This window comes from Sander lucioperca, chromosome 9, assembly GCF_008315115.2.
Source record: "Sander lucioperca isolate FBNREF2018 chromosome 9, SLUC_FBN_1.2, whole genome shotgun sequence".
Classification (NCBI taxonomy): Eukaryota; Metazoa; Chordata; class Actinopteri; order Perciformes; family Percidae; genus Sander; species Sander lucioperca.
The window spans coordinates 41,130,852-41,157,076 of NC_050181.1; the positions used below are offsets into that span (position 1 = coordinate 41,130,852).

Here is a 26,225-nt window from a genome sequence, read left to right on the forward strand (position 1 = left end):
GACATTATGCACTACGGCTGAAACGTGTCAATTAATTTGTTGATTATGTATTTGATTATGAATTGTTTATATCTGTAAAAGGTCAGAAAACGGTAAAAACAAAAATGCCCATCACAATATTCTAGAGTACTGAATTGTATTCAAATTGCTTGTTTTGTCTAACCAACTTTACCAAACGGAAAGATGTTCAATAAATTGTTATATAAAACAGAGAAAATCAGCAACTCTCAATTCAATTTGAGAAGCTGTAACCAGTGAATATTTGCTTTTTCTTGATCATTCAAATGTTTAATCAATTCTCAAAGTTGTTGTTGATTCATTTTCCGTTTACCAACCGAACAAATAATAATAATAATAACTTTAATTTAAGCACTTGCATGTACACGCGTTTTCTTCATTTATTGTTTTATGATAATGTATATAAGAGGTCCCAAGAAGAGTGTGTTTAAAGCGTAACTTAACTCAAAGTAACTTTTTAGAGTCACTTTATTACACTATCTTTCACTTTCTGGTGTGAAGTATGTAAGATTGAGAACTTCAACTGAGAATAGAACTACTACAATAGTATAAATACTGCCTCTACTTCTTGTAAGCTATTAGATTACAGTGTTGACTAGTGTTACAGTGTTTGTATGTACAGCCTCTCTACCACTCATTCACATCCCCTTTACTGTCACTCTCTACTGCCTCTGCTAGCTCCGCTGTAGCCTCACTAAGCTAACGTTAAGCTAGCAGTTCAAACGGCTCTGAACCAAAGTCTTAAAGGTCCAATGTGTAGGAATTTCTTCTAGCATTAAGATCATATATCGCAATCAACTCTCTCGCACCACACAGTTCAAAGTACGTATTACAGCCGATCTCTTGCTCTTTTCAATATCCTTTTTCTTTTTCTGGGCAAAGAAGACTCCTGTTCCTGAAATTTGGATTTTGAATATGTGTGGTCCTCCATGTTTCCTTTTTCAAACTTGCCAGGGCCGGGAAGTTATGTTACCCATTAGCAGCCTTATCAGCAGCTGTGAGTTTATCATGTGACAGCGAAAACGCGAAAGGCGGAGCAGTATGTCCTGTATGTCCCTTACTGGCTAACGTATTTCAAGGTGGCGCATGAATATGGAGCGTCTACCCCAGTTCATGCAAATGCAAATGTCAAAATTTCAAGCCAAAAGTAATACTAGGAATTGAAGGTGGAGGTAAATATTCATAAAAAAGGACAAGGACGATTTTGATAATGAACAACTAAACACGTTACACACTGGACCTTTAAGATAAAAGATACTTTTTTTTCCCCAAGGAGAAATTGTGCTTGGGCATTACTGCTACCCACATCTGCAATTAACGTAAAGGCCCTGAACACCCACACAGGTGTTTTCAGTTACAGTAATCTGGCTGATTAGACCTCTTCCCAGGTCTGTGTGGGTGTGTATGGACTGATTGATTGACATCTTCCTGAGTCTCTTGTTAGCTCTGTTACACCTGTTAGGGCAGGGCAAATGACAGCTTTATCATTCTAATTGGTAGAAAGGATTTGTGACCTAATAAATTCCCATCTAAGCTCAGGCCCACTTTCAACCTGAGCAGAGGTCTAATTAGCCAGAATAACTGAAATCACCTGTGTGGATGTTCAGAGGCTTTTAAAACAGCATGTACTGTAGCCAGAAGAAACAGTAATACATTACAAAAGATATGTAAAATATTGCACATGCCCTGTGAGATAAAATATACAAATACATAGGCATTATAAAATGATTAAAAAGAAATAAAAAAAAAAAAAACATATTAGATAAAGCCTAAAACCAAATATTAATCTTGGCCATCAGTGACTCGGGCGAAATGGAATTTCAATTTCAGCCAGTAAGAAAGATGCTTCTGGTGGTGCTACTGATATACACATACAGATGTATTTTATTTACCATCGGATGTAATATCAAGGCATTAAAATGGCTGAAAAATGGTGGGGTGTGTGTCAGAATTCAAATATATATATATATATATATATATATATATAAATGTAGAAGTATATGAGTGCCTGTTCAAGCCTAAACACGGTGTTAAGTTGCTCTTTAAGAAAGTAAAAAAAAAAGGTATTTATAAAGCGCTTTTCACAGACATAAGTCACAGATTGCTTTACAGGGGCATAAAACACAATACATAATCAGACACAATACACAATAAGTATTACACAATTATACTGAAACGCAACTTTAAGGTGTGTGTACGTGTTCCACAAGAGCCACCAGAACACTTGTGTGTGAAAACATTTGTGAGGAGTGTTCACATCGGTTCACACACGTGCACCAGACAGAAAAACACAAAAACTTCGAAAAACGGTTGGGTCGCTGTGTGATAAGTGCTTCCTGTACAGACGAATGAGGGAGAAGGATGAGTGTGTGCGTTGGGGTTTGTCAGAGCTGGCCCCTGTCGCACACACACTAGGGGAAAAAAAGATGGGTGGTGGGTGCGTAGGAGGGTGGGTGATGGAGTGTGTGAGCGGGCGAAGGAGAAGGAGCGGTGTGATGGAGTGCTGGATTGAGGGAGGGCGGGGGGTGATGAGTGTGTGCTCACAGTATAAGTGACACCTCTCCTCCTCAGACAGATTGTCTCTCTCTCTCTCTCTCTGTAATGGGGACCCTGTTAGAGAACCTTTTCCCTCCGTCTACCCACCTAAACCCCGTCTACACACATACACTCATCTCCACAGACAATTCATTTTGTTTATTTATCTTTTCTGCAGAGATTCCCTCAAATTGCCAACATTTGCAGGTTTACAGCTCAAAAAAGGGGAGAAAAGAAACGAAGAAATAGAAAAAGAGAGATCCAAAAAGGAAGGAGAGAGCATGAGCGACAGCATATCAATATTCTCACTGCCGCTGGGATCCTCAGAATGTTTTTTTTTTCCTGTTTGAATCTGACAGTGAATATTCTGCATAGCCGGGGAGCCTATTTATCCTCTGTCCAACATGGTTCTCTGTGCCAATCACACTGAGATGATTCATATGCACAGTTAAGGACACACACATACTGACAAAGGATCTGAGGACAGACAGGCTCAAAAGAACCACTTGTACACCAACACCTCAAACAGGTATTTTAAACCCAGACTGAAACATGTTGCATTTCTGAAATGTAGTAATCAACAACAGATGTATGTCAGAGTGTGTGTGTGTGTGTGTGTGTGTGTGTGTGTGTGTGTGTGTGTGTGTGTGTGTGTGTGTGTGTGTGTGATGTATGTGATTACCTGTGTGTGCGCCTCCTGCCCTCGCTAACAATCATCTCGGCAAACCCGATCAGAGGCTATCTCTCTGGCCCCGCTGGTGGGAGTGCGGTACGCAATCACACGGACACCTCAGACAAATAGGCTTCATAACTTTTCAGTAACAAACAATCACTGGGTCCTGAGCCTTTATCCCAAATGAAATCTCTTCTACCTGTGTAGATGCAAGGATACAAAGGAATTTTCAATGCTTCTCATAGCCAGGTACGAGTCTCCATGGGGACTGCTGAGTCACCATGGAGATGATGTTATAAACAAGGGTGTTTTTATGAAAGTACTGGGTGGTTCTGTTTTCAATTTCAACGTAGGAAAATATATTGCTCATGGCAACTATTTGTCGACATCGCAGCTATTGCCGATCTGCACTACCTCTGAAAGTGAACTCCCAAATCCATTCTCACAAAAACAAAGTCTGTCCAAGTTTCACTCCCACAATTTTTCACAAGGTCTGAAACTACTCCTACCAACATGTTTGTAACATTATGACAAAACACACTACCTGCCAGCTGCCAGGTATCCACCAACACAGTTCCAAGTGTGTTGCCAACACTGCAGTACCAAACAATGCAGGAGCGAGATGAAACGTTCAATGCAAATATCCTCATGGTTACATCCATCTGTACTGCATTAGATAGCAGCACTAATCTTATACAACTCCTACAAATACAGCATCAACATTCAATTTCCTGGCAGTGAACTCTACAGCTATACAGTATATCCTCTAGTCTTAGCATGTCAAGAATATCCCAACATCAACATTTAAGCAATATCAAACCAACATGCACACATGTAGTTACTTCCGTGTCAGAGCTCCCAAAAATTCTTTCAACTCTTCAATGCTGTAACATCAACACCTCATGAATTCCTTTTCCTACTTCACACAAACCCACAATCTAAGCATCCACCCACAACAACCACACTCACAGTATCACTTCAAAACTCCAAACCACACACCATGTAGGGTAACCATGGTATTATTTACTCCAAATCATTCTCAGCTGATTTTGGATGTGACCATTCTCTAGCCTCTGTGAGCTATTATTGTTGAAATAATTCATTATTTGCCATCTCGCCGGTTTTGATATGTAATTTAGCAGTTATCTTTGGAAAATTGATTGTGAGAATTGGACTAAATGAAAGCAAGAGGCAGTTCATTGGAACTGATGTTTTTAGCAGTGTCATTTGCATAATTTCTTGCTACTAAAAAGTGTCACCCTTCTTATTAGAGGATTATATACTTCTACATTTAATATGTTTTTACCCTACTAACTAACTCTTCTCTATTGTCCTCCCCAGGCCGTCGACTATGAGAGCCGGAGCTCTTACTCCTTCTCTGTTGAGGTCCTCAACCCCATAGTGGATCCTCGCTTTTTGCGTCGAGGCCCCTTCAAGGACCGGGCCTCCATCAGAGTAGCAGTGCTGGATGCAGATGAGCCTCCAAGGTTCTCCCGAACCCGATACCTCATGGATGTATCTGAAAACTGCCCGCCGGCTTGCACTGTAGGCCGGGTCAGCGCTGTAGACCCCGATACTGGTCTTACCAATAATATCAGGTACAGTAATCGGCCTCTTTTGCAGTACTGTTTAATATTTCTTACAAATTTAGCGAATAAAGATTTATGTGGGTACACTCAGATAAAGCTGGTCTACCTTTTATTGTGTCCTTTATTATACTCTTTGAGGTTTGTGGACAGTCTTGTATTAATCGAATACTTTTGGAAAATGTGTCAATTTGCTTTCTTGCTGAGAGTTTGCTAGCCATTTAGCCTGGCTCTTTTTGTAAACGTTAAACAATGAGGTATAAGGTGAAAACTAGTGAGCTTTAGAGGTGCTGATAGGTGGGTTTTGTTATCTTTGGATAGAGCCAGGCTAGCTGTTTCCCCCTGTTCCCAGTCTTTGTGGGTAGATGCTAGTATGTAGGCACTGAACAAGTCACCGAGCGAAACTAGCATACTGTGCAAGTCAACAATTAAGTTAGCAGCTAGCTATCTATGAAGGGTTACGGTTAGGGTTAGGTTTAAAGACAGGGTTTGGGTTAGGGTTACATCTCAGGGTTACATCTCAATAATTATAAGGTGAGTCACATCTTCATCTGTAACGAATTATAAAGTATATTATTGCTGCTTTTGGCTTCATATCGGTGGTGATGGCGCAGTGGATATGACACATACCTTTGGTGTGGGAGACCTGGGTTTGAATCCCACTGCGATACATCAACCAATGTGTTCCTGAGCAAGACACTTAACCCCTAGTTGCTCCAGAGGTGTGCGACCTCTGACATAATTGTAAGTCGCTTTGGATAAAAGCGTCAGCTAAATGACATGTAATGTAATGTAATATCTATTCACTACAATACTGCCTTGTTGCATGGTTCAAATAACCGTTTGTGTAAAATATCAAGCACTTAATGATGCTGATTGTTGTATTTCTTAGTTTATTTAATGTTTTAGAGGATATGATTTGTTTTTTGGTTGTTTTTTTTAATATCGATTGTTGAATCTCAGGAATAAATATTTTTAAGCCTTAAGGGGAATAGCGTTTTTGAAATTTAAACTCAGCTCTCTAACTAAAAGAAACAACACACAACAGTAAGAAAATAAATATAAGCCAACCAAATACCTACTTGGTGTTCCCTTGAGCCAACAGTAACCACATACATTTTTGCGGTCCAATCTTTTCCCTTCTGTTTGCAGTAGGTATTGTCTGGGAGGCGAATGATTTGACTGTGACAACCACAGAAAACCGTGTCCCAATTAGCACCGTCAAAATGCTAAGAGTGAGTGTGTGGGGAGGAATGATAGTTGGTATATTCATGGAGATATTAAGATAATCGGAGTCACTTCAAAAGAGCTCCTATCAGCGGCGATAATCTCCCTATATTAATTCTTTGGCCATTTGAATGCAGACTTCCTTATCGCTCCCTCACACACTCGCCCTGTGTGCTTCTTTCACTCTGCACCCCACTGCCATCTCTGCTTCTTCCCTTCACTTTTCCTTTCTACACTCACTTGCATTCACCTTCCTTTTCTCAACTTTAACTATCTTTCTCCTCCCACCCTACTTTCTCTTCTCCAGGTTCTCCATTGATCCCCAGTCAGACCCAGAGGCTCTGTTTCGTATCACCCCAGACACCGGCCTCATCACCACAGCCATGCAGCTGGACCGGGAACGGGAACATTGGCACAACATTACTGTCATCGCCACCCAGAGAGGTCAGAGATCACTCTTTGTACACCACTTCACACTGAGCTATCATAAGAGCTTGTCTGTTGGATCATTTCTTTTATTCATTGCTAAAACTATTCAATTAAACCAACATTTTACCACCACTGACACCTGCACCCACTGATGAGCACAAGAGTGTAAGAGGTTTAAGAAGGTGTAAACTGTAAATTGTGCAGTATCTGAAAAGCACAGTATCCAGTGTGTGATGCAATTCACTAAGCGGCTTAGCACTCGAATCATCAAGCCATGAGGGGAATGTTTGGCTCCACAAATAGTTTGTTACAGCTTGCCTGAGGATTAATTGATCTATACTGTGTGAGTAATCTGATGCTGCGATAGATCTCTTCTCATAAGGATTCAAGTGGAAACAAAGAATTAAAGCAACAAATAGCCAGAGACCAGCCAGAGAAGAACGGTAAACACCTTTCAGTTTCCAAGCAGAGAATTTCAACAAACACCGGGGCACCTCACACGTCATGTTTCAATCAGGAAAATGCAGATGAAAGGACAATCGCAATGTCTATTTTGTCGCTTTTCTGGAGCTTTTAGCCATGAACAAGGTGATGTTTTGTCAGCTGTTATTTCCAGGGTCAAGAATAAACTTTGAAACAAATAGGTGCTTTATATTACAGTAATAAAGCAAGAAGTGTTGGTGTTGATACACCAATTAATAGTGGTACAACCCTATAAACCATTTGGTGATCCCTCTCGAGATCCATAGTTGTGGCCATGACAGTGTGTGTGTGTGTGTGTGTGTGTGTGTGTGTGGGGTAGAGAGCATGGACTGCAGTGACAGCATGAGAAACAAAACACGTAATGTGGTTGGGTTTAAGGGTTAGACTGACAATATTGTACATTTTTGTTTTTGCCTACAAATTCATCTCTCAATACTTTTCTTTCTTTCTATTTCTCTTATCTGTCTGTGGCAGTCATTCTCCAGCCAATTCAATTCCTATTGAAAAAAGGGTCATGAATATATAGTTAAATTTTTTTTAAACAGTAAAATAATCTCCTAACAACAGTTTGGGATTAACACACATGGAAGTAGGTTGATGTGGGACTGACTCAAACTACCATGTTCACGATATGGAAAGGACACATCCAATGAAAAGGAGTGGCCTCATTGATGTGTTTTTATTAATTTTTGGACAACAAAGGAGCTATATGGATACACAGACAATTGGTAGATAATCGGTTACTGTAACAGGATCAATTATTTGTTGATTTTGATCTTTTCATGGGATTTGTTGACAAAAAGAAAAAAATATATCACCAGATCACCTATCCTTGCAGGAGACATGCTTGTGCACATACATTTGGGTATCTGGACTGCCTATCAATGAGACATTCAGATTTGGCTCCTCTTCCTATGTCACATGTGGGGTCAATAATATACAGCCCCCTATTTGAGTATATCCACCCACAGCTTGAGAACTGCTCATGCAAAGGTGTGCCATATTTTTCTCCCCAGCCAATCAGAGCAGACTGGGATTTTTCAGGTGGGGGGCTTAAAGAGATAGGCACTTTAATGGAGCATTTCAGACAGGGGGTAAATACAGGTATATTGAGACAGACAGTATGAGAAAAGAATGTTTTTTGTGACCTTTAAAGCATGTAAACAGGTTTTAGTAGAATCCCCAAATACTGTACAAGTATGAACCTGAGAATGAGCATATGTCTCTTTTAATGGTCATATTAATTTTTAGAAAGAACTGACAAATAATGTCTTTCTGCTGATAGTGGTGCCAAAAAATGCTCATACATGTATGAATCATTTTGGAAGGCAATGACAAACAACCTATTTTCTTGATTAGTCTGAATGACTTTTTTAAAATTAACACCAGCCTCCTGCTTAATCCTGGCTCTAATTGTCATTTTGGCAAGTCCTACGATATAATTTGGATCTTCCTCTCAGCCCTAAAAAAATAAAAAAAATCTCAATCAAACTAGTTGGTGCCAAAGTGAAAGTATTGCTGAAGAATGCTGTCCAGTGGCTGCTGTGTGCAAGGAGAGGAAGTTGTTTTCCCTGCCAAGTCTTGTTCTGGACAAAGTTAATCTTTACTTAAAATCTACTCAGGGCTCCTTGTGGCAGCAGTGTTGGTAGGACTGTGAAGGCAGCACAGTGAGTGCTTGTCTTGAATAATGAGCTCTATCTAATAAACAGACTGTTGGAGGCTGAGTTGACACAAAGCACAGTAGGAGCCCTGCCATGGCCACAGGCAGGCCAGCTCACCCAGTAGCATTACAGCAAGAGCTCATTTTCAGCTTTTTCGTGGTGGGAAGCATTCACTGTCATCCGTGACACAGTGTTAATACTAGGTTTGAGAACATTATGTGGGAGAGTGTGTGTGTGTGTGTGTGTGTGTGTGTGTGTGTGTGTGTGTGTGTGTTCATTTACAGAATGTGTGGCCCACTGTTGCCTGCTAAGATACATGAGTGAATATGTGTGCTGGTGAGCCTGGATTGTGTTTGAGGATCCCAATACAAGAGCAGCATAACATGTAATGGTAAATGTTCAGCTCAGAGTATGACTCTGTGCGTTTCAAGCGTGGCTGAGAAAACTTCATGTTCGAGTGTGTGTAAATATCCAATTGAATGGGGTATGGCAGACCCTCTGACAATCCATTTAAACTGCGCCCTTGTGTAACTGCATGCACATTGACCGCTTTCTACATCCCTCCTCTGCTTCCTCTCTCTCTTTCTTAGCAACACACACACACACACACACACACATATATACACACACACACACACACACACACACACATTTGACGATGTGCTTTGGCTAAAAATGGAACAGTTTGATGTGGAAAAATGTAACTGCTATGGAGCGTCAGTCGTACTCCAGCTGGGAACCTCTGAGCTGTAACACAACCCAAATGAAACTAAATGTACTTCTGTATATTTAGCCAGTTTTGTGCTCGCTAATGTGATCTGAGTGCTGTTAAAGTTTCTGGACAAAGACTGAAAAGCTTGATCTCGCCTATGAGGACAATTGAATGGATTTAATGGAGTGCCAACGAGGCACCTCTGTGTGTGCACACTGGTGTTTGTTGCACTGGGGAATTGTATTCATCAATTTTTTTTCTAAATACAGCTGTCATAGGTATCTTAGAGTGCTCTATTGTAAGCTGCCTGTTTCTGATTGGCTCTTTCAGACAATCCCAGCCAGGTTTCCAGAGTTCTGGTTGCAATAGAGACGTTAGACCTGAATGACAACGCACCCGAACTCGACAGGCAATACACTACTGCCATGTGTGACTCATCCTCCATCGGGCAGGTCAGTATGTGTTTGAGTGACCTTTGATGTCAATGTATTTGTCTGTATGAAAAGTTCTGTTAAAAAACTACAATTTAAAGCCCCTATGAGTATAAAAGTATTTTAATTACAGCTTTCAAATTCTGCTGGAACAAGCTTTGTTCGTATAAAAATGGGACAATCCCAGTGAAAATTGGTGCAGTCTATTCATCCTTTTCTACTGCAGGAACATGACGAAACATTATTTAAGGTTTAGCCATTGTCGCCGGTTCTGCTTTTGTTTCCATGCTTCTCCACCCCCATCTGAGACACGTCCCTAGTACTATATTTTGGCGCTGCTCATGTGGTGAGAGTAAATGCTTGTTCCAGGTACTTTCAAGCAGTGTTGCCAACACGGCAACTTTCTCACTAGATTTAGCGACTTTTCAGACCCTCTTAGCGATTTATTCATATATTATATTGTAATTCATACCCATGCATGCTGCTCAGTGTAATCTCAGTCCACAGCTCTTCTGCCAACAGTACGGGATGGATCTCTTCCTCTCCTCTTGCGCAGTGCTCAGGAAGTGGGCCGATACAACATCTAACCTTTATAGAAATGATGCTCAATGACGTCACCAATACACAAATGAGCACATGTCATCTGCCAACTTTTAATGACTTTAGAGCTAGTGCTATCTACTTAAATTGGAAAAAAGTTGGCAACACTGCTTGTAAGTGGTCAGCAATGCTGAAGATTGTGATTCGTCAAAAAGGCACAATGGAACCTAGTACCAAAGTCTCACAAGGTTCTTAAAAATCAGGTTATGGGAAGTCCTAGGTTGTCAAGTTCAAAACACAAGTTCAAGGGCTGTATGTGTTGTTTTTAAACCATTTCTGTCAATGTACCTGGGTCTGATGATCAGACTCTGATTGGGTTGTGGGGTGAATCAATTTGCATTGCTCTCTGCCACAGTGTCTTTTTCATTATGTCCATCAGATGGCGCCAAATAAAGAAATTTGTGGGTTTTGATACATTTTAGTTTTTTTCTGAAACCCATGGTTCCTAGAGGATGAATCCTAACAACTATAATGATCCCCTGCCTTTTACCACCATGAGGATGGCATTTATGGTTTTCAATTAAATGTCTCCACAATTATTGGATGAATTGCCATGAAATTTGGTACACACCATCACATTTAATTTAGCGCAGTCACCGGGTCCCCATCCGCCTCAACTGTACTTTGTGTTTACTGCTTATCAGCAAATGTTAGCATGCAAACATGCTAAACTAAGATGGTGAACGTGGTCAACATTATACCAGCTAAACATTAGCTTGCTAGCCTGGTAGCATGCTGATGTTAGCATTTAGCTCCAAGCTAAATGCCTTAGTACACCTTAACAGAGCTGCTGGCATGGCTGTAGACTCTTAGACTTTATTAAAGGAACTAAGACTGCTATACTATGCTGATAAAATGTACTTGCTTTAAATATTAACATACAATTATAGCTGCAAGCAGCGTTGGTCTGGCCCTCGTGCCTCTGCGCGCGTCGGGGTTACTGGCGGACACTGCTCCTTGCGCATTCAGACTCTGCAAATCGTCACCAATGAAAAGGGAACTCCCTGCTGAGTTCAATGATACCTCACACAAGACTCTACGTCATACAGTTCATTAGCTGTGAAAGGAGGCGTAGCCAAAGCATAGGGGTCAGGGCAAACCTTTACCAATAAAAAAGGAAGTCTCTGCTGAGTTCAATGATACCTCACTTAAGACTACCTTAAACAGGTCACCAGTTATGAAAGGGGGCATAGCTTAAGCATACCATCACCAATGAATAAGGAACTCTCTGCTGAGTTCAATGATACCTCACACAAGGGTCTACCTTAAACGGTTCAAATGTTATTGTGGTCTGAGTAAGTGGGCGTGGTTAAAGTATAGGGGGCAGCTTAGTATCACATGTAGACCACACATTATAAGTTTCATGTAAATCGGATGATGTTTGTCATATAAGGCTGATTTCCTGTTGCCAGCGGGGGGGGCGCTATGTAGAGCTGAACGGATTCGGGCAAAGATCTTCAGCTCAAGCGCTATGACCAAAAGTCAATTTTGGCCTATAAATGTCCTACAGCGAGCCATTTTTGTGCGCCTATTCCAGAAACCCTTAAAATACGTAAATTTTCACCAGACTTGATGCGACCGCCAATTTTGGTGAGTTTTTGAGTATGTTAAGCCCCTCAAAAAGGCAATTCATTTGCCGGGAAAATAATACTTCCTTCAGTTTCAGTAGGGCCTTCGCCGCTGTCTGCGCTCGGGCCCTAATTAGTTTGTTTACCGTTCTTCAATTAGTTTTTTGTACATTTTGTATAGCCTCAGTATTGCCACAGATCATGGATTTATACTCATGTATAGGCTACTCTCTTCTTTTGCATATGGCTAATTAGCAGTCTTGTATAAAGTACTTGAAAGCAATACTTGAGTAAAAGTACAAGTATCTTACCAGAAAATGACTTTGGTAGAAGTAAAAGTATCCTTTTAGAATATTACTTGAGTAAAAGTCTTAAAGTATCTAATATTTACTGTACTTAAGTATCAAAAGTAATTTTCTGATATTAAATGTATTAAGTATTAGAAGTAAAAGTAAAAGTAAAAAAAACTTTGATTATGAACTTTATGCCCAAATGTGTAATGTTATCTTCATCACCACTGTCGTCGGGGTGATCATCGTCTGTTACCATGGCGGCAGAGCCTGCACCAGGTGCTTCCATGACACTATCAGTCATTCTGCTTCCTCCTCTTCTTCTTTAGTTTTGGCCTGTTTTTTTTTTTTTTTACCGCTTGGCAACAAACAGGCATTAGGTCACCAACTGGAATGGAGCGTGCATTATCTTGGCAATTTAGGAGCAATGATTCGCCCAACCTGCTTTTTTTCCAGTGTAACAAATTACTTCTGATTTTATTTTGTAGTAACGAGTAACTAAGATGCTTAGGGGAAATGTAGTGGAGTAAAAGTATACATTTTATTTAGAAACTGTAGTGGAGTAAAAGTAAAAGTTTCCGGAAATATAAATAACAAAGTAAAGTACAGATACATGAAAATTCTACTTAAGTACAGTAGTGAAGTATTTGTACTTCGTTACATTACAACACTGCTAATTAGTATCCTTGACTTTTTTAGTTTTAGTAGGTTTTAGTTTTGTATGCCAGCTATAAACCATATAGTATGTTGTACTAAGGCACTAGGGTAAACAAAACATGCACAAATATTCATAATGAATCTGGAAGTTGACATCATTATTATTATGACAGAGAAAACACACAAATATTGTCCTCTATGTTCATGTACAAATCATATGATTAAAACATGACCAAACTGTAAATTTGTCATTATTTTGTCAGACAAGGAGTTAGATGAGAGGTTTGATTCTTGTATTTCAAACAGTGATGTCTCCTATAAATAAACATAAGCTACAGTCCTTCAAAGCTGTTCAAAGCATATCATACAAGGACTTGCCTATTAAAGTATAGGAGCATATACATTTTAGTAATACTTAGCTTTATTTATTCAGATATAGCAGCACACCGCTACAGTGTGCCCATTCTCTGTGGAGGCAGGTGTACCCTCCATGACCTGTTATCGGAACGCAGCAGCTCTTCACATTGTAATTAAACTCGAGTCTCCTCTTAGACTGTCTCCCTATTTCCTGCCATCCGTCTTGCTTTTTTTGTGTTCTTGTCTATTTTTCTGCATCATTGTGTTTTCATTTGATGCTATCTCAATTGTAGAAATCATCTCTGTGCTCCTCAATTTCTCCCTGGAAACCATCCTTTGCTTTCTCTTTTTCTTATCCCAAATTCAGTATTCCACGCTGGCTCCATCGCCATAATTTGGTGTCTTGGCCCATCTGTTTTTTTTCCTGGTGTTTTTCTTTGCTCTGCTTGTTTCTTTGTTGTTTCGCCACTAAATCTGTGATTCTGTGGCAACGACATTGATTTGTTTTTGCCTGTGATGTTAGTGTTTGTGTGTATACTGTTATGTGACTGAGCAGGGGAGACAGTTCAGGAAAGACAGATTACGATATGGTCGAATGTGTTCGGGTTGTGTGCGCATGTCTCTGTATATGACAAGTCATTAGCCAAAACGTGTTTAAATATTCACACCCAGCAACTAATAACATAATGCGACTGTACATAACAAATGTTCTCGAGGCCTAGAGACACTGACTAACTCGGAGGGCATGCGGCACCCTTCATCTCTGCATTCAGTCTAGTAACTAGCGCTCGAAAGCTTTTCTGAAAAGACATCTTGCATAATGACGACCAGAGTTTTTCATTAAAAATAAATTGCCCATCAGCTTAGGCTGCGGGAGATTTTTTTAGATTAATTTCGTTACGAATGCCACTGAAGGCGGGGTGCAGATGCTATTACTAAATTGAAAAGCCACACTGCACTGTATTTGTGCAATTTGGTCGATTCACGTCAGACCCAGTTATTTATTGGGTGTGAGTATCAGACACAGTTGGCTTGCGTCTCTATGCTAATTGTTTGGCTTGTTTTGATTCCTGCTGACGTCGGCTAATGGTTTGTAGCTACTGTAAAAGCACTCTCTGTGTAACTGTTTCTGCCATTACCTTCTTTTTCTCTACTCCCGGTGTCCCCCCCCCCCCCCAACACACACACACACACACACACACATATTAACACCCTCCCTCACCCAATCTTCTCTGCTCTCTCTATCTCTGGGTTTCAGGTGGTGCAGGTGTTGCGGGCGATTGATAGAGATGAGGGAGGGAATGACAGCACAGTGTATTTCAGCATCCCTCCGGAGTCCAGCGCCGCCCTCAACTTCAGCGTCAGGGACAGTGGTGGTAGGCACTCAATCTTTTGTTCTCTCTGTATATCTCTTAATTCCTTTTTTTTTTGTTCCCTTGGCAGACACACTCTTGTTGTTTTCCTACCTTTTAATGCTCTCAATTCCACACTTTCTTTCCACCTTTCTCTTTCCATCTTCGTCTTTTCGCCTAGTCTCTCTTTCTTTTTCCCCCTCTGCCTCATTCTCTTCTCTCTACCTCCCCCCTTCCCTTTTTCTGTCTCTGCCTCTCTCTTCTACCATCCATCTCTTAACTCCGGTGACCCCATTGTTTTGCTTTGTTATGCTCCTCTCTTTTATTTGTCCCTCTTGTTTGCCTTCACATATCCTCTGCATCAATCTTCTCCTCCCCAAAGCCACATATACATACGGTTCCCAATAAAAAGCTTTTGAAGAAATCAGAGCTGCTTCATTTAATTCACTTCAGCTCAATTGAATGTTGCTACTTAGTATTTGTTTCTAGTACATTCTCTGTCTGTACCGGTTTCATTTCCCTGCACAAATACACACATACAGTAATGGATATACAGTGCAAGTACACACTATCTAATAGACATATACAGTACAGTACAAACATGTAAACATACACCTTTACACATGTTGGGCTTGTTATTCAAGGATGTGCTGTACTACTGCATCAAATCATAATCGCTAGGGGTTATTTTTGCTGAATAAAACTTTAAATAAATAATACAAATTAAATTAAAGTTTCTGCATTCACTAACAAATATGTCCCGGCCTAAATTCACAACAATTTTGTGTCTTAGATCATATTCACATTCACAGTGTCGTACATAAAGAAGAAATAATGTATCCACAAATATATATTTTGGCAATTATTCATCACCTGTGGAAAACAAACACAGGAATGGTTGCAGACTGCGTTTCATACCAAAAAACACTGTTTGTATCCTTGAGGCCTAACAAACATGTGGAATAAAATATAAAACATTTGCAAAGTTTTTGAATTTTTTGAAACATGCACCGTTTACTGTGCAGTGCATCCCTGATCAGCAGCTAGCAGTCTTCTTCTTTTTTTTAACTCTTGCTGTTTTGCTACACTTTTTGATGCATTTACAGGACTGTTACTGTTTAGTTGCTTGAATTCATGTATCATGTTAGCGAGATATGTCACTTGTCCAGAAGCTGTAGCAAATCGCATATATATTTACTTAAAATAAATTTAGAATCAAATTTAAAACTTTTTGTTTTCATTTATTTTGATTTTTTAGCCACCTCGGGGCAGGGCAAAAAAACACAATGTCTGCCATTTGGTGCTGAGCAGGCAGCGTACAGTTTAACATAGCAATTTCACTAAAAAGGTGGTCATTGAGAGTGGTGACAGTGAACCAAACAATAAAGTTGCAGGACATAAAACCAAAACATTTAACTAAAATATGCTAAGAACTCCGTAGAGATGAGGGGATGAGAGATGGGGTGGTGATGGTGCAGTGGATATGACACATGCCTTTGGTGTGGTAGATCTGGCTTCGATTCCCACTGTGATACATCAACCAATGTGTCCCTGAGCAAGACACTTAACCCCTAGTTGCTCCAGAGGCGTGTGATCTCTGACATATATAGCAATTGTCAGTCGCTTTGGAAGCGTCAGCTAAATTACATGTAATGTAATGTAATGTAATAAAAACAGCAGAGTTGGGTGATAAGTCTCTGTGGGTTCGGCAGTACAAGCAACCCCTTTTACACTACAAACAGTTATTTGATCCATTGTTAAGAAAAAAAGGAGTGATTAGTGCAAGTTTAAGCAAATTGTACTTTTTCTAAATGATAAAAAAGTTGATAGTCAAGTTATCTTGATATGTGTAGTCTGTCCCTTGGCTGTGCACACATCCTCGGTTGTTTGGGGAATGTCTACTGTACTGATGTTTAACGCCTGATAGTACTGTCACATTAAGCAGTATGATTTATAATAGCAGATGACATAATAACTCATTGGCTATCATTTGCACCATTGGCCTGCTAATCATTCCTCAACTTGGCAAAACCACGAGGAGCCAACCTGCTCTGGTTGGACTGTGGATCTGGAGGATTAACCCACTGACATTTTGAATCACAGGCCTCTTTGATATGTCATCCAACAGTAGAACAGAGAAAAAGAAAAACATGTTCTGTTCTCATATGGACAGCTTGTCTGACAAAGGCATGCTGTATTATTTGCTTTGTTAAAAACGGTAATAATCGATCTGTGATTAAAATCAGAGAAGATTGTTGTGATAATTGAGTCGTGTTTATGATGACTTTGCAGTGCCTTTCATGCTAATTAAATATTGTCTGCACTATGTTTGTGTTCCGCCCTTATCTGTGGCCTTTTGTATCCTTTCACATTTAATTTAGAAGAAATCTAAAAATATCTCCAATGCAGACTTCACAGTAAGAGTCAGACCAATAGAGGCCAAAGCTCTTTGTCTGTCCTTCTAAATTGTGTTGTTATTGATGAATTCTAAATTTAAAAAATAAAGGTGTGTGGGCTTATTATGTGTTCCATGTGTAAAAACAACCTCTTGCTGCCATTCAGCTCAGGAAAAAATGGGGAAATTGGTTCATGCAGTTAACAATGGATGAATTGTCTTCCTTCAGGCCCCACAGCGAGCCTGGTGCTGCTGTCCCAGCTCCAGCCGCTGTCCCGCTCCGCATCCTCCACCCTGACGCTCCACGTGCCACTGGTCCTGAGGGACGGGACGTCCGGCCTTACCAGCACCGGGACAGTCACTGTGTCCGTCTGTCCCTGTCTGAGAGGAGGGGCACGGGCCGGGGAGAAAGAGAAGGACAAACAGTCCGAGGGCGAGTGGGACTGGGAAAGAGAGGCGGTGTGTCTCCCTCAGCAGTCCACTCTGCCTTCCCCTGGGCTCAGTACCGCCGCCCTGCTGGCTATCCTGGCTTGTGTCGCCACACTACTGGGTAAATACTTTGATACATAGAGTTTATGAAGAGACATGGTGATGAGATCACCATAAGACAATAACAACAGTGAAAATAAAAAATTGTCTTATGAATTTATTTTTTGTCCCTAGAAAGACCCTTACAGTACTTATATAACCTACATAGTGTTTTTACTACATCACTTAGCATAGTTTATGAAGTTATGTCATTAAGATTTACTGCCTATAAAAGAGTTTAATGCTAATCTACAAATAAAAAAGATGAGTAAATAGTGTTTAGGGCTGTTTACCCTCCAACACATCCCTGGATGCTTAATCTGCATATGAAAATAATGGAGGCAGCAGCGTAAATATTTTTCTTAGTCACAGCTGCTCAATAGCGAGGTTTACTTTTCCTCACAATTTTGGTCCAGTCATCTCCTCTGGCAAGGTCAGCGCTAATCACTGCTAAAATAACAATTCTGAGTGATTATCTGGGCCCTGCAGTTTTTGATAGCGACATAATAAAATGTCACTGCCACCTTTGCAGAAACTCTCAAATGCTCAATTGGATAATGTCTAGGTGCTGAGAAGGCTTTGGCTCGGGGCCAGCAGCATTGTCATTTCTGTTCAGTCGGTTGGATCACTACTCATGCTATGTTGATAGGGGCATTATCATTCTGGAAGAGACCAGTTCAATCAAGAAAGAAACGCAACATGGCGTGAAGGTGATCATGACGAGTGGCTTTTGGTGGAGTTTAGAATTCAGTTCTCGAAGTGACAAGGGCATAAGGAAATACACACAACTTTATAGCATTCGCCTCAAGTTTGTAGCTTTAAAATAGAGCGAGGGTTTTGGAAATTTTGTTTTTCTTGTCTATAAGAGGTTCATGCTAATCTCAAACAGTATTACTGGGCTCTCCCCAAAATGCCAAATGTTTTACAGAAGCTCCGACAACAGCTCCATCAGGATCCCATCTGGTTATTAAAAAGGGGCTTGGCATACATAAGGTGAACATTAAGCCATTGGTAAACCACTTTCAAAGGCTCCTATGAAGAGAGAAATACTGTACATATGAGTTGTGGCATGAAGGTGATCCCTCAAATTGTTAGGAACGATTAGAGATTTCCCACTCCTTTCAGGAATCATTAGATTAGTTTCATGGCTCAAATAACGCAAACTCCAACAATGTTAAGGCTGTTTAAAACAGCAACATGTAATTGAACTGTAATTGAGAATGCAGTTTTGTTGTATGGGAATGACAGTGTTGTTCAAACTGGATACAGTGTAATTGACTGGTCGCTAAACCCCTTCCCCAAGCAAAGACTGTCCAATCATAGCTTAGCAACTGTAACTAAGCACAGTAGGTCTGTCAAATCTTGGATTAATCCACATGCCGTAACAGTTTACATGGAGCTCTAATAAGAGAGATACTCAGTATCTCAAGAGTTTGGGGCATTGGCAGGGGCGTTGGACTGGGGGGAAAAGGGGACTGAGTACCCAGGGCCCTCATGTGAGGAGGGCCCAAAAAGATGCTAGAATGAATAGCTGTGGATGCGGGGATGGGGCCCATAGAAAATGCCTTTCTACAGGGCCCAGAACGTTGTGCTACTCCCCTGGGCATTGGTATTAACTAACCCTTTCTAGATACAGCTGATACGTCTTTTAAGCTGACAAAATCCATGGTGGTCAACTAGAAATAAGGATCCTGCTGCTGTTAACTTCTGTGTCAAATCGAAGACCCATTGTCTCAAAAAGTACTGCGAACTTTTAATTTTGGCGTGTAGTGAGTCTTAGGGATTGGTCAATAATTATCTGGGTATTTTTTTGGATCTGTCCTCAGGATCCCATTTGGATCAGGTGTCTTTTATATAAAGGGTAAAGCTTCCAAATTCCAAAATGTTGGACCCATGACGACCTAGAGACTTCCTCCAAGTATTCCCTATATTAACTATATACAAGTATAATATTTCCCTACTTTACACATGATGAGTTTAATAAACAGTGCATGACTATAGCAGAACAATTCCATCTTTCAGGGTAGACGTTATCACAGGTAGCCTGTTAGACAAGAGCTTCCATAGCTTGGTTCTTTGCCCACAGCCCTGGGTCAAATGTAGCTCTCGGCTTTGGGAATATGGAATAAGAGTTGTGGGGTCATGGGAGAATAAAGCGTCCATTTGCCTGACTGGAACTCAAAGTCAATTACACAGTGGAGGCATGTAGCCTGCTGATATGCCATAATATACTAACCCAAGGCCTCTTCTGTATTTGTTTTGTCTCTGTGTCTCACCTCTTTGTCTGCCTGAAAAATTCTCCCTTGCTCACTCTCTCCTCTTCCTCATTTACTTTATTTCCCCTGTGACTTCTGCCCCATTCTCCCTTGTTAATCATTCTTTTGTCCAATTCCTCTCCTATGCCTCAATATCCTTTATTTCCTCTGCCACCCCTCTGCAGCGGTGAGTGCGCTGTCATTGTCACTGCGCCGTCAGAAGCGTGACTCCCTGTCACCGCTAGAGGAGGACGACGTACGTGAGAACATCATAACGTATGATGACGAGGGCGGGGGCGAGGCCGACACGGCTGCCTTTGACATTGCCGCACTCCAGAGCGCCCCGCACAGCTCACGCTCACGTGGTTATCGCACCCTGGACAGCAGGAATGTGTAAGTAGGCAGAGGGTGTTTGTGTGATGTTTAATTGCATCAAGCCTCATGGCTGGCCTCTTATTATGCGCTAAAAGGAAGTTAGGGAGGAAACAAATGCACTTCTTCAGAGTAAAAGCTTTCATCTCAGTCCACTTATTTGATCCCCTTAAGTAACTGATCGAGCCTTAACTCCCTGATCATAATCTGTCACCGATCAAAATGCTGAGACAGAAGGCTATCAAGGTCCTAGGAGACCACTTTGTTGTGCTCATTTTGTTAAAGCTCGTTTATGTTCTGCTACATCAGAGAGTTGTTTGCACCCACTTTGATGTTTCTGTGAAACATTGTTATTGCCTTTGGACTAATAATTACTTCCGATGAATTTATTCAAGCCATATGGAGGGGCCATAAACAAGTACAAAGGCTGCATTTAGTTTATCGAAAATTGCTTCCCCGCAATTTATGGATGTGGACACAACAACATGAAAAACCCTTTAAATCTAACGCAATCCATTGCAATATCACTGCAATACCTTTGTTATGTTTTTAAATTTCATTTTTCTTGGCTCTGTGTCACAGAGGGGCAGATGGTTAAACTTTATGGTGACTTTGAAGCTGTAGTTTATGGTTCTGTTGTATTGCGTTGGTAAGATCTTACACAGACTTCCCACCAATTTCTACACATGGATTTCTGTAGTCATGGGGAGCAGCAGCAAGTCTTCTGTGGTTCTAGAGGAAGGTTTTGTTCAGTCTGAGAAAGTAACTTAACAGTTTGTAATAAGTTTGCTCTTCATACTAGAGGCTAAAAGTCAAGATATACGTTGGCTTTGGGTGCATCAATTTTGACTATTAAAATCACTGAAATACCCCTTTAATTAGATTTTTCCCACCTGGATATTGCCTCTATTGTTTGCTGTCAAACAAAGTAAAAAATGCCATAAAATGAACTTGACTTCCCAAAGTTGAATGGTGATTTTGCCTTGTGTCTCACAGACGTTACTCCCATCATAACCAAGACAAAGCTCGCACCTTTAGCTGGGCTCAGAATCCAGGTGTGGATCACAACTACTCAGGACCAAGTGGACCTCTCTATGGTCGCCTCTGTTACAGCAGCCACACGTTACCTGTTCTCCGCCGCACACCAGGTGGAACATTTGAACCAGGCCTGGCAGAGCTGGGATACCGCTTTCCTGGAGGCCAACCAGACCACTCTCTAGTCATCCAGAACCAGGGGGCCATGGTAGGGGCCATGGAGTCTGGGGCAGTGTACATCGCTCCCACAGACCTCAGCACGGGAAGCCGAACAGGGAGTCGCACGGGAAGCCGTGACGGGACTGCACCCCAAAGTGGGGTAAGCACATCGGATGGAGGAACGCCGAGGACCAGTGACAGCCAGGAGAGAGGAGGAGGAGGGACAGGAACTGCAAGCAACTGCACAGAGGGGAGCAGTGAGGACAAGGCCAACCATAGTCAAGATGTGGACTGGGTAAGGATCACTGTGACCACGCTTTCCCCATAAATGCACAATTTGGGATCATAGTTCAGCTGATCTGATTTGATCCCAAATATTCTGACCTCCATGACGAGCCTCCAATGGCATTCTGGCGCTGATAGGCTCCAATGTTGCTGTAGAGAAAAAAAATAGAATCACATTATGTGCACTCTAAATTCAAAGAGTTACCTGATCTTCAGAGGGATGAAGAGGGATAAGGTCAGAAAAGTATTGGTATTGTATAAATAGCTATGTAGCATCCAAGTTAGATGTTTTGTAGGATTTAATGCTTTAGGTACCGACATTTTTTATTCTACATTGTACAAACTATGCATAGGATGCATGTTTGGTGTGAACTTTGTGAATTTTGTACTAAAACAGTTTAATACATGGATGGATGGATGGATAGCTGGATCGACGAATGGATGGATGAATGGATGGACGAATGGATGCATGGAAGGATTGCATTGAAAAACAATTTAAAATTTAATAAATGGCTTGTTTAATGATAGATGGCTGCATTGGAGAACGCATTAAAGTTGAATGAATAATTATTCAATTAAATAAGCAAACGAGTAAGTAAGAAAGTAATTAAGCAAACATAAAATAATTATTAGGTTTGCGGTCAACCTGATATACTATTTTATTGCAGTGATTACAACGCTATAATATTTTTCATCTCTGTACTGTAGCTGACATGTCCAGGACACTGCTGGAGGAAGTTGATGATTCAGACATGTCAGCACATTTATATCCTGCTGTTCATTATCTTTTCTACCTTTTGTTTTATTTATCAGGCCATAGCAAGGCTGTCTGGCCCTTTCTTTAATTTTCAAATATTTTATCTCTCAATCACTTCCCTCACCATCTCCCTCTCACAGTGCAGTGTTAGCTCATTCTAGTGCTAAATTAATATCTATGGCTTCTTCCAACTCTGTTCTGCTCAATGTCTGTCTCTCCTTCGTCTCAATCATTTTTTATTTTTTTATCATCGCCATCTCCTGCTTTTCCTCCATTTGGACCCTATGTTATCCCCCTCCCCCATCTTTCTGCTTTTATTATGCCTCTCATTAAATTATCCTTCATCCCATTTGGTACTGTAACCCTAAACCTAACAGTACCACACCCTACCCCAGCCCCGAACTGAAACCACTCGTGTTCGCCTACGTTCCCTCCAGGTGCAGTCGGAGTCATTACCCAGGGAGCATCACCTCGTCATGACACGATCGGGCTCCACGATGGGCCAGGGTCCCAGCACAGGAGGCTGGGTGTGCGACTCGGCTACCCTCCCCATGGCGGGACGCAGGGCTTCTCGTGTGGGCTTGTCCCCAAACCGCACAAGCTCTGGCCAGCCTGAATCTGATCCCAGTGGAGGAGGAGGAGGCAGTGGAGGAGGAGGAGGCAGTGGAGGAGGAGGGGGAGGGGGAGGGGGAGGGGGAGGGGGAAATGGAAGTGGGTTCACCTTTACAAATGGACAACCTGCCAGTGGACGCAACTATGCCACTGTCCTGCAGGGGGAGGTATCGGGACAGAGGGACTACCCCGGCAGCTTGGGGAGAGGAGGACTAGAGATGGGGAGCAACTTTGTGGTGGCAAGGCCAGAAAGAGAGGGCATAGGGATATCATCTGTCTACCCAGAAGCAGCTGGCTTAATTGGGGACTGGCGTGATCGGATGGGTCTGGGGGGTTATGTTTTAGGCAGAAGGGATATAACTCCCCAGCTTTTTCCTTTCCCAGGGCAGCCTCAGGGAGCATACGGCGGAGTGATGGGCTTTGGGGCCGGCTGGGTTCCAGGAATGGAGGCTGTGAGAGGAGCTCCAGGGCCTGGGGGTCCCTCCTTGGCACTGAGGGTGGGTGAGTTCCTACGTCTGCGTCTTGCCCAAGTCACTTTTGACCCATCGCAGCCACCGTACGACTCTGTGCAGGTGTACGGCCTGGAAGGCACAGGGTCCCGGGCTGGATCCCTCAGCTCACTCGAGAGCGAAGCAGAGAAGGATGCAGAGAAGGAGGAGTGGGGGGCCGGGCTAGAAGAGTGGGGACCCCAGTTCCACAAATTAGCTCAACTCTTCAAAGACAGGGAGAAGGAAAGGGAAGAGAAGGAAAACGATGACGTGGATGCCAAAAATGAGAAGGAAAAGAAAGACGAGCCCGGGAAGAAAGAGAAAAAAGAGGGAGAGGAGCAGGCTGGAGAAGAGGGGAAAGACTGAGGATGGATACAAATTAATCAAATAGGGGCAAAGAGGGTAAGAGAGGAAGGGAGGGAATAGGAGGATGATGAAAAGGCAACCAGAGTTAGAATAATGTGAAGAGAAGTTAAAGGAGAGAAAGATGAAGAGGCAAAGTAATGGAAAGAGACAGAGAAAAATCAGCCTAGGGAGGGTGGAGTGTGCGAGGTCAGGGGAGGGAGTGATTGATGTAATTTAAAGCAATAAGTGTTGAAACGCTGATATGGTTGAGCACAGATACTGAGACAATGCAGAGGCTGCTTCTGCTCGGGGCAGCAACAATTTGTTAAACGCTTTGGACAAAGAAAAACAACCCAAACATCCAAGATTCGATTTAATTCAACTCTCACGTGTGGAACGAGAAACAGCAGGAAAAAAGAAGAAAGACGTTTCTCGTTGTGTGTGTCGGTCTGCTCTTTGTGTCCGCATGTGTGTGTTTGTGTGTGAGAAACGTCTGTGAGGGAAGACAGATGTGCGAGCAGAAGTGCATACAATCACTTGTTTGTGTGAGTGCATACGTGTGCATATTTAACAAAGACGGAGCAATAGTGGCAGGGAGAATTCATGGTACCCAGAGACAATTTAAAGATGTGACTGATGATATCTTAGCTGCAACATTAGTTGTCGGGACAATGTGCAAGAGTAAACATTTAACAAGGAAGTTTTGAAACTAGGATAACACACGTGGGATGAAATATGTATTTGAATATAATGTGAACGGGTAAGGAGATGGATGTACTGTATAGAGAAGTGGTCGGGGAAATGAGACGATTGTACATAAACTGTTACTTTTTATTCCATCTGCTGTGGCAGAAAAGTGAATTATTCAGCTCACTACTTCATTCCAAATGAAAATGATGAATCATTTAAATCCTGCAAAAGATCCTCCCTCCTCTCAGCCCACAAGGAAAATAGACATTGTAAAAAATTTAAATGATTTAGGGATGTGATCCCACTCAAACCCCCATCCCTCCAGCATTTTGTAGTCGAGTGTTGGTATGTTTACAAAGAGTCACACACAGACACACACACAAAAGAACTAATGAGCACCATAAGGCTTTGATTGTACTACAGTAAATTATAAAAGCTTAACCATTCACAAGTATTCCATCTACTATGGAGTAATAGCGATTCTATTATTCATCTCTTAAATTTTTTTATGGAAGAAGTCTCCTATTTTTTATGCGTATCCCCACTGTAGTCTCACTTGACACGTCTTGAGGACAAAGTATGCATGATTTTTGAAAACGACAGCAAACCTAAAAAAGGCAATCAATCCCATTTTCAACACTCGTAATTCCCGGATGAAAACTTTCCATAGATCTGTAATGAAATTGTAGGGAAAAAACACCCCAGAGACTCTCACGACATGGAGGCTTTTTGTTCTTGTTAAAGGTCAGGATGCAAATGAGCTGGAGTTTTCAGCTGGAATGCACTTTTATACTGTGTGATGTTCAATAATAGATAATGAATAATGTCAAAGATTACAGTTGTTTTATAAGATGTCAATTAAACAAAAATATACAATGTTTGACTGTATGTAAAAGCATTTCAAATGTAAATACCACTGAATATTATTGCTAAAAGAGAGTATATACAATGAAAAGTAAGAAGAAAAAAAAATCTAAAACAGAACTTGTCCAGCACTGTTGGGACTTTCTGTATGTACTGTAGATTAGAAATGGATGAACTGAGCTGGACTTAACAGCCTGCTGGACTGAAAACAACACCATGTATTCTACACCTGTGTGATAAGTGAACAGGTTTGGTTTGTGGTAGCGCTCGTCTGAGATGGACAAGCCAGGGATTGAATTATACATGTGTCCTCTGGTAAAAGTTTGTTGTGCAAAATATTGGTTACAGAAGCCATGAACATTCAATGGAAGGAGGGGGAATTCCTCTAATGGGCATAAAACAAAAAACTGGATTATTATTATTCTGCAAAAGTAGAATGATAGACACTGAAACTGAATTTGTTATACAGCTCGGTCATTATTGTTGCACTGCCCGAGAGATATGAAACAAAGTTTTATGTTACTTATCTCTAGAAATATAATAAACTGTACATTTAAGAGTAAGATTTTTAATAAGAGTACGGGAAAGTCACTGTCCATCATCTTTCATGCATTTCAGGCAATGCAACAAATAATGCAAAACAATAATAATAATACATTACATAATGCTTTGTCTTGACCAGTGCATAGATCTAAAGTCAAAAAAGTCAAAATCAAATTCTCACATTTTGTCAGAGGGGAATTTTGCCACATACCCTAACCTGAATGCGGACGTCTTTGGTGTGCCATTGCAGAAATGTTTCCATGTCACTGGTTCACTGTAAAGCCACCCACATAAGTCAAGCTGCAAGCTTTGCTATTG

At 41.3% G+C, this 26,225-nt stretch overlaps 1 protein-coding gene across 5 annotated transcripts in view; it reads left to right on the forward strand.

The window, feature by feature from the left end:
• Positions 1–25,435, forward strand: part of LOC116057982 (cadherin-2) — a 151,937-nt gene extending 126,502 nt beyond the window's left edge. For 3 of the 5 annotated variants that reach the window (XM_036004839.1, XM_036004841.1, XM_036004840.1), the window contains 8 exons: positions 4,568–4,824; positions 6,347–6,483; positions 9,655–9,776; positions 14,486–14,603; positions 17,204–17,524; positions 19,943–20,150; positions 21,126–21,618; positions 22,743–25,435. In XM_036004839.1, the coding sequence (XP_035860732.1) occupies positions 4,568–4,824; positions 6,347–6,483; positions 9,655–9,776; positions 14,486–14,603; positions 17,204–17,524; positions 19,943–20,150; positions 21,126–21,618; positions 22,743–23,831 (2,745 nt within the window). In that variant the 3' untranslated portion in view covers positions 23,832–25,435. The other 2 variants (XM_036004842.1, XM_036004843.1) reach the window with 2 other exon arrangements.
• Positions 25,436–26,225: the final 790 nt, after the last annotated feature.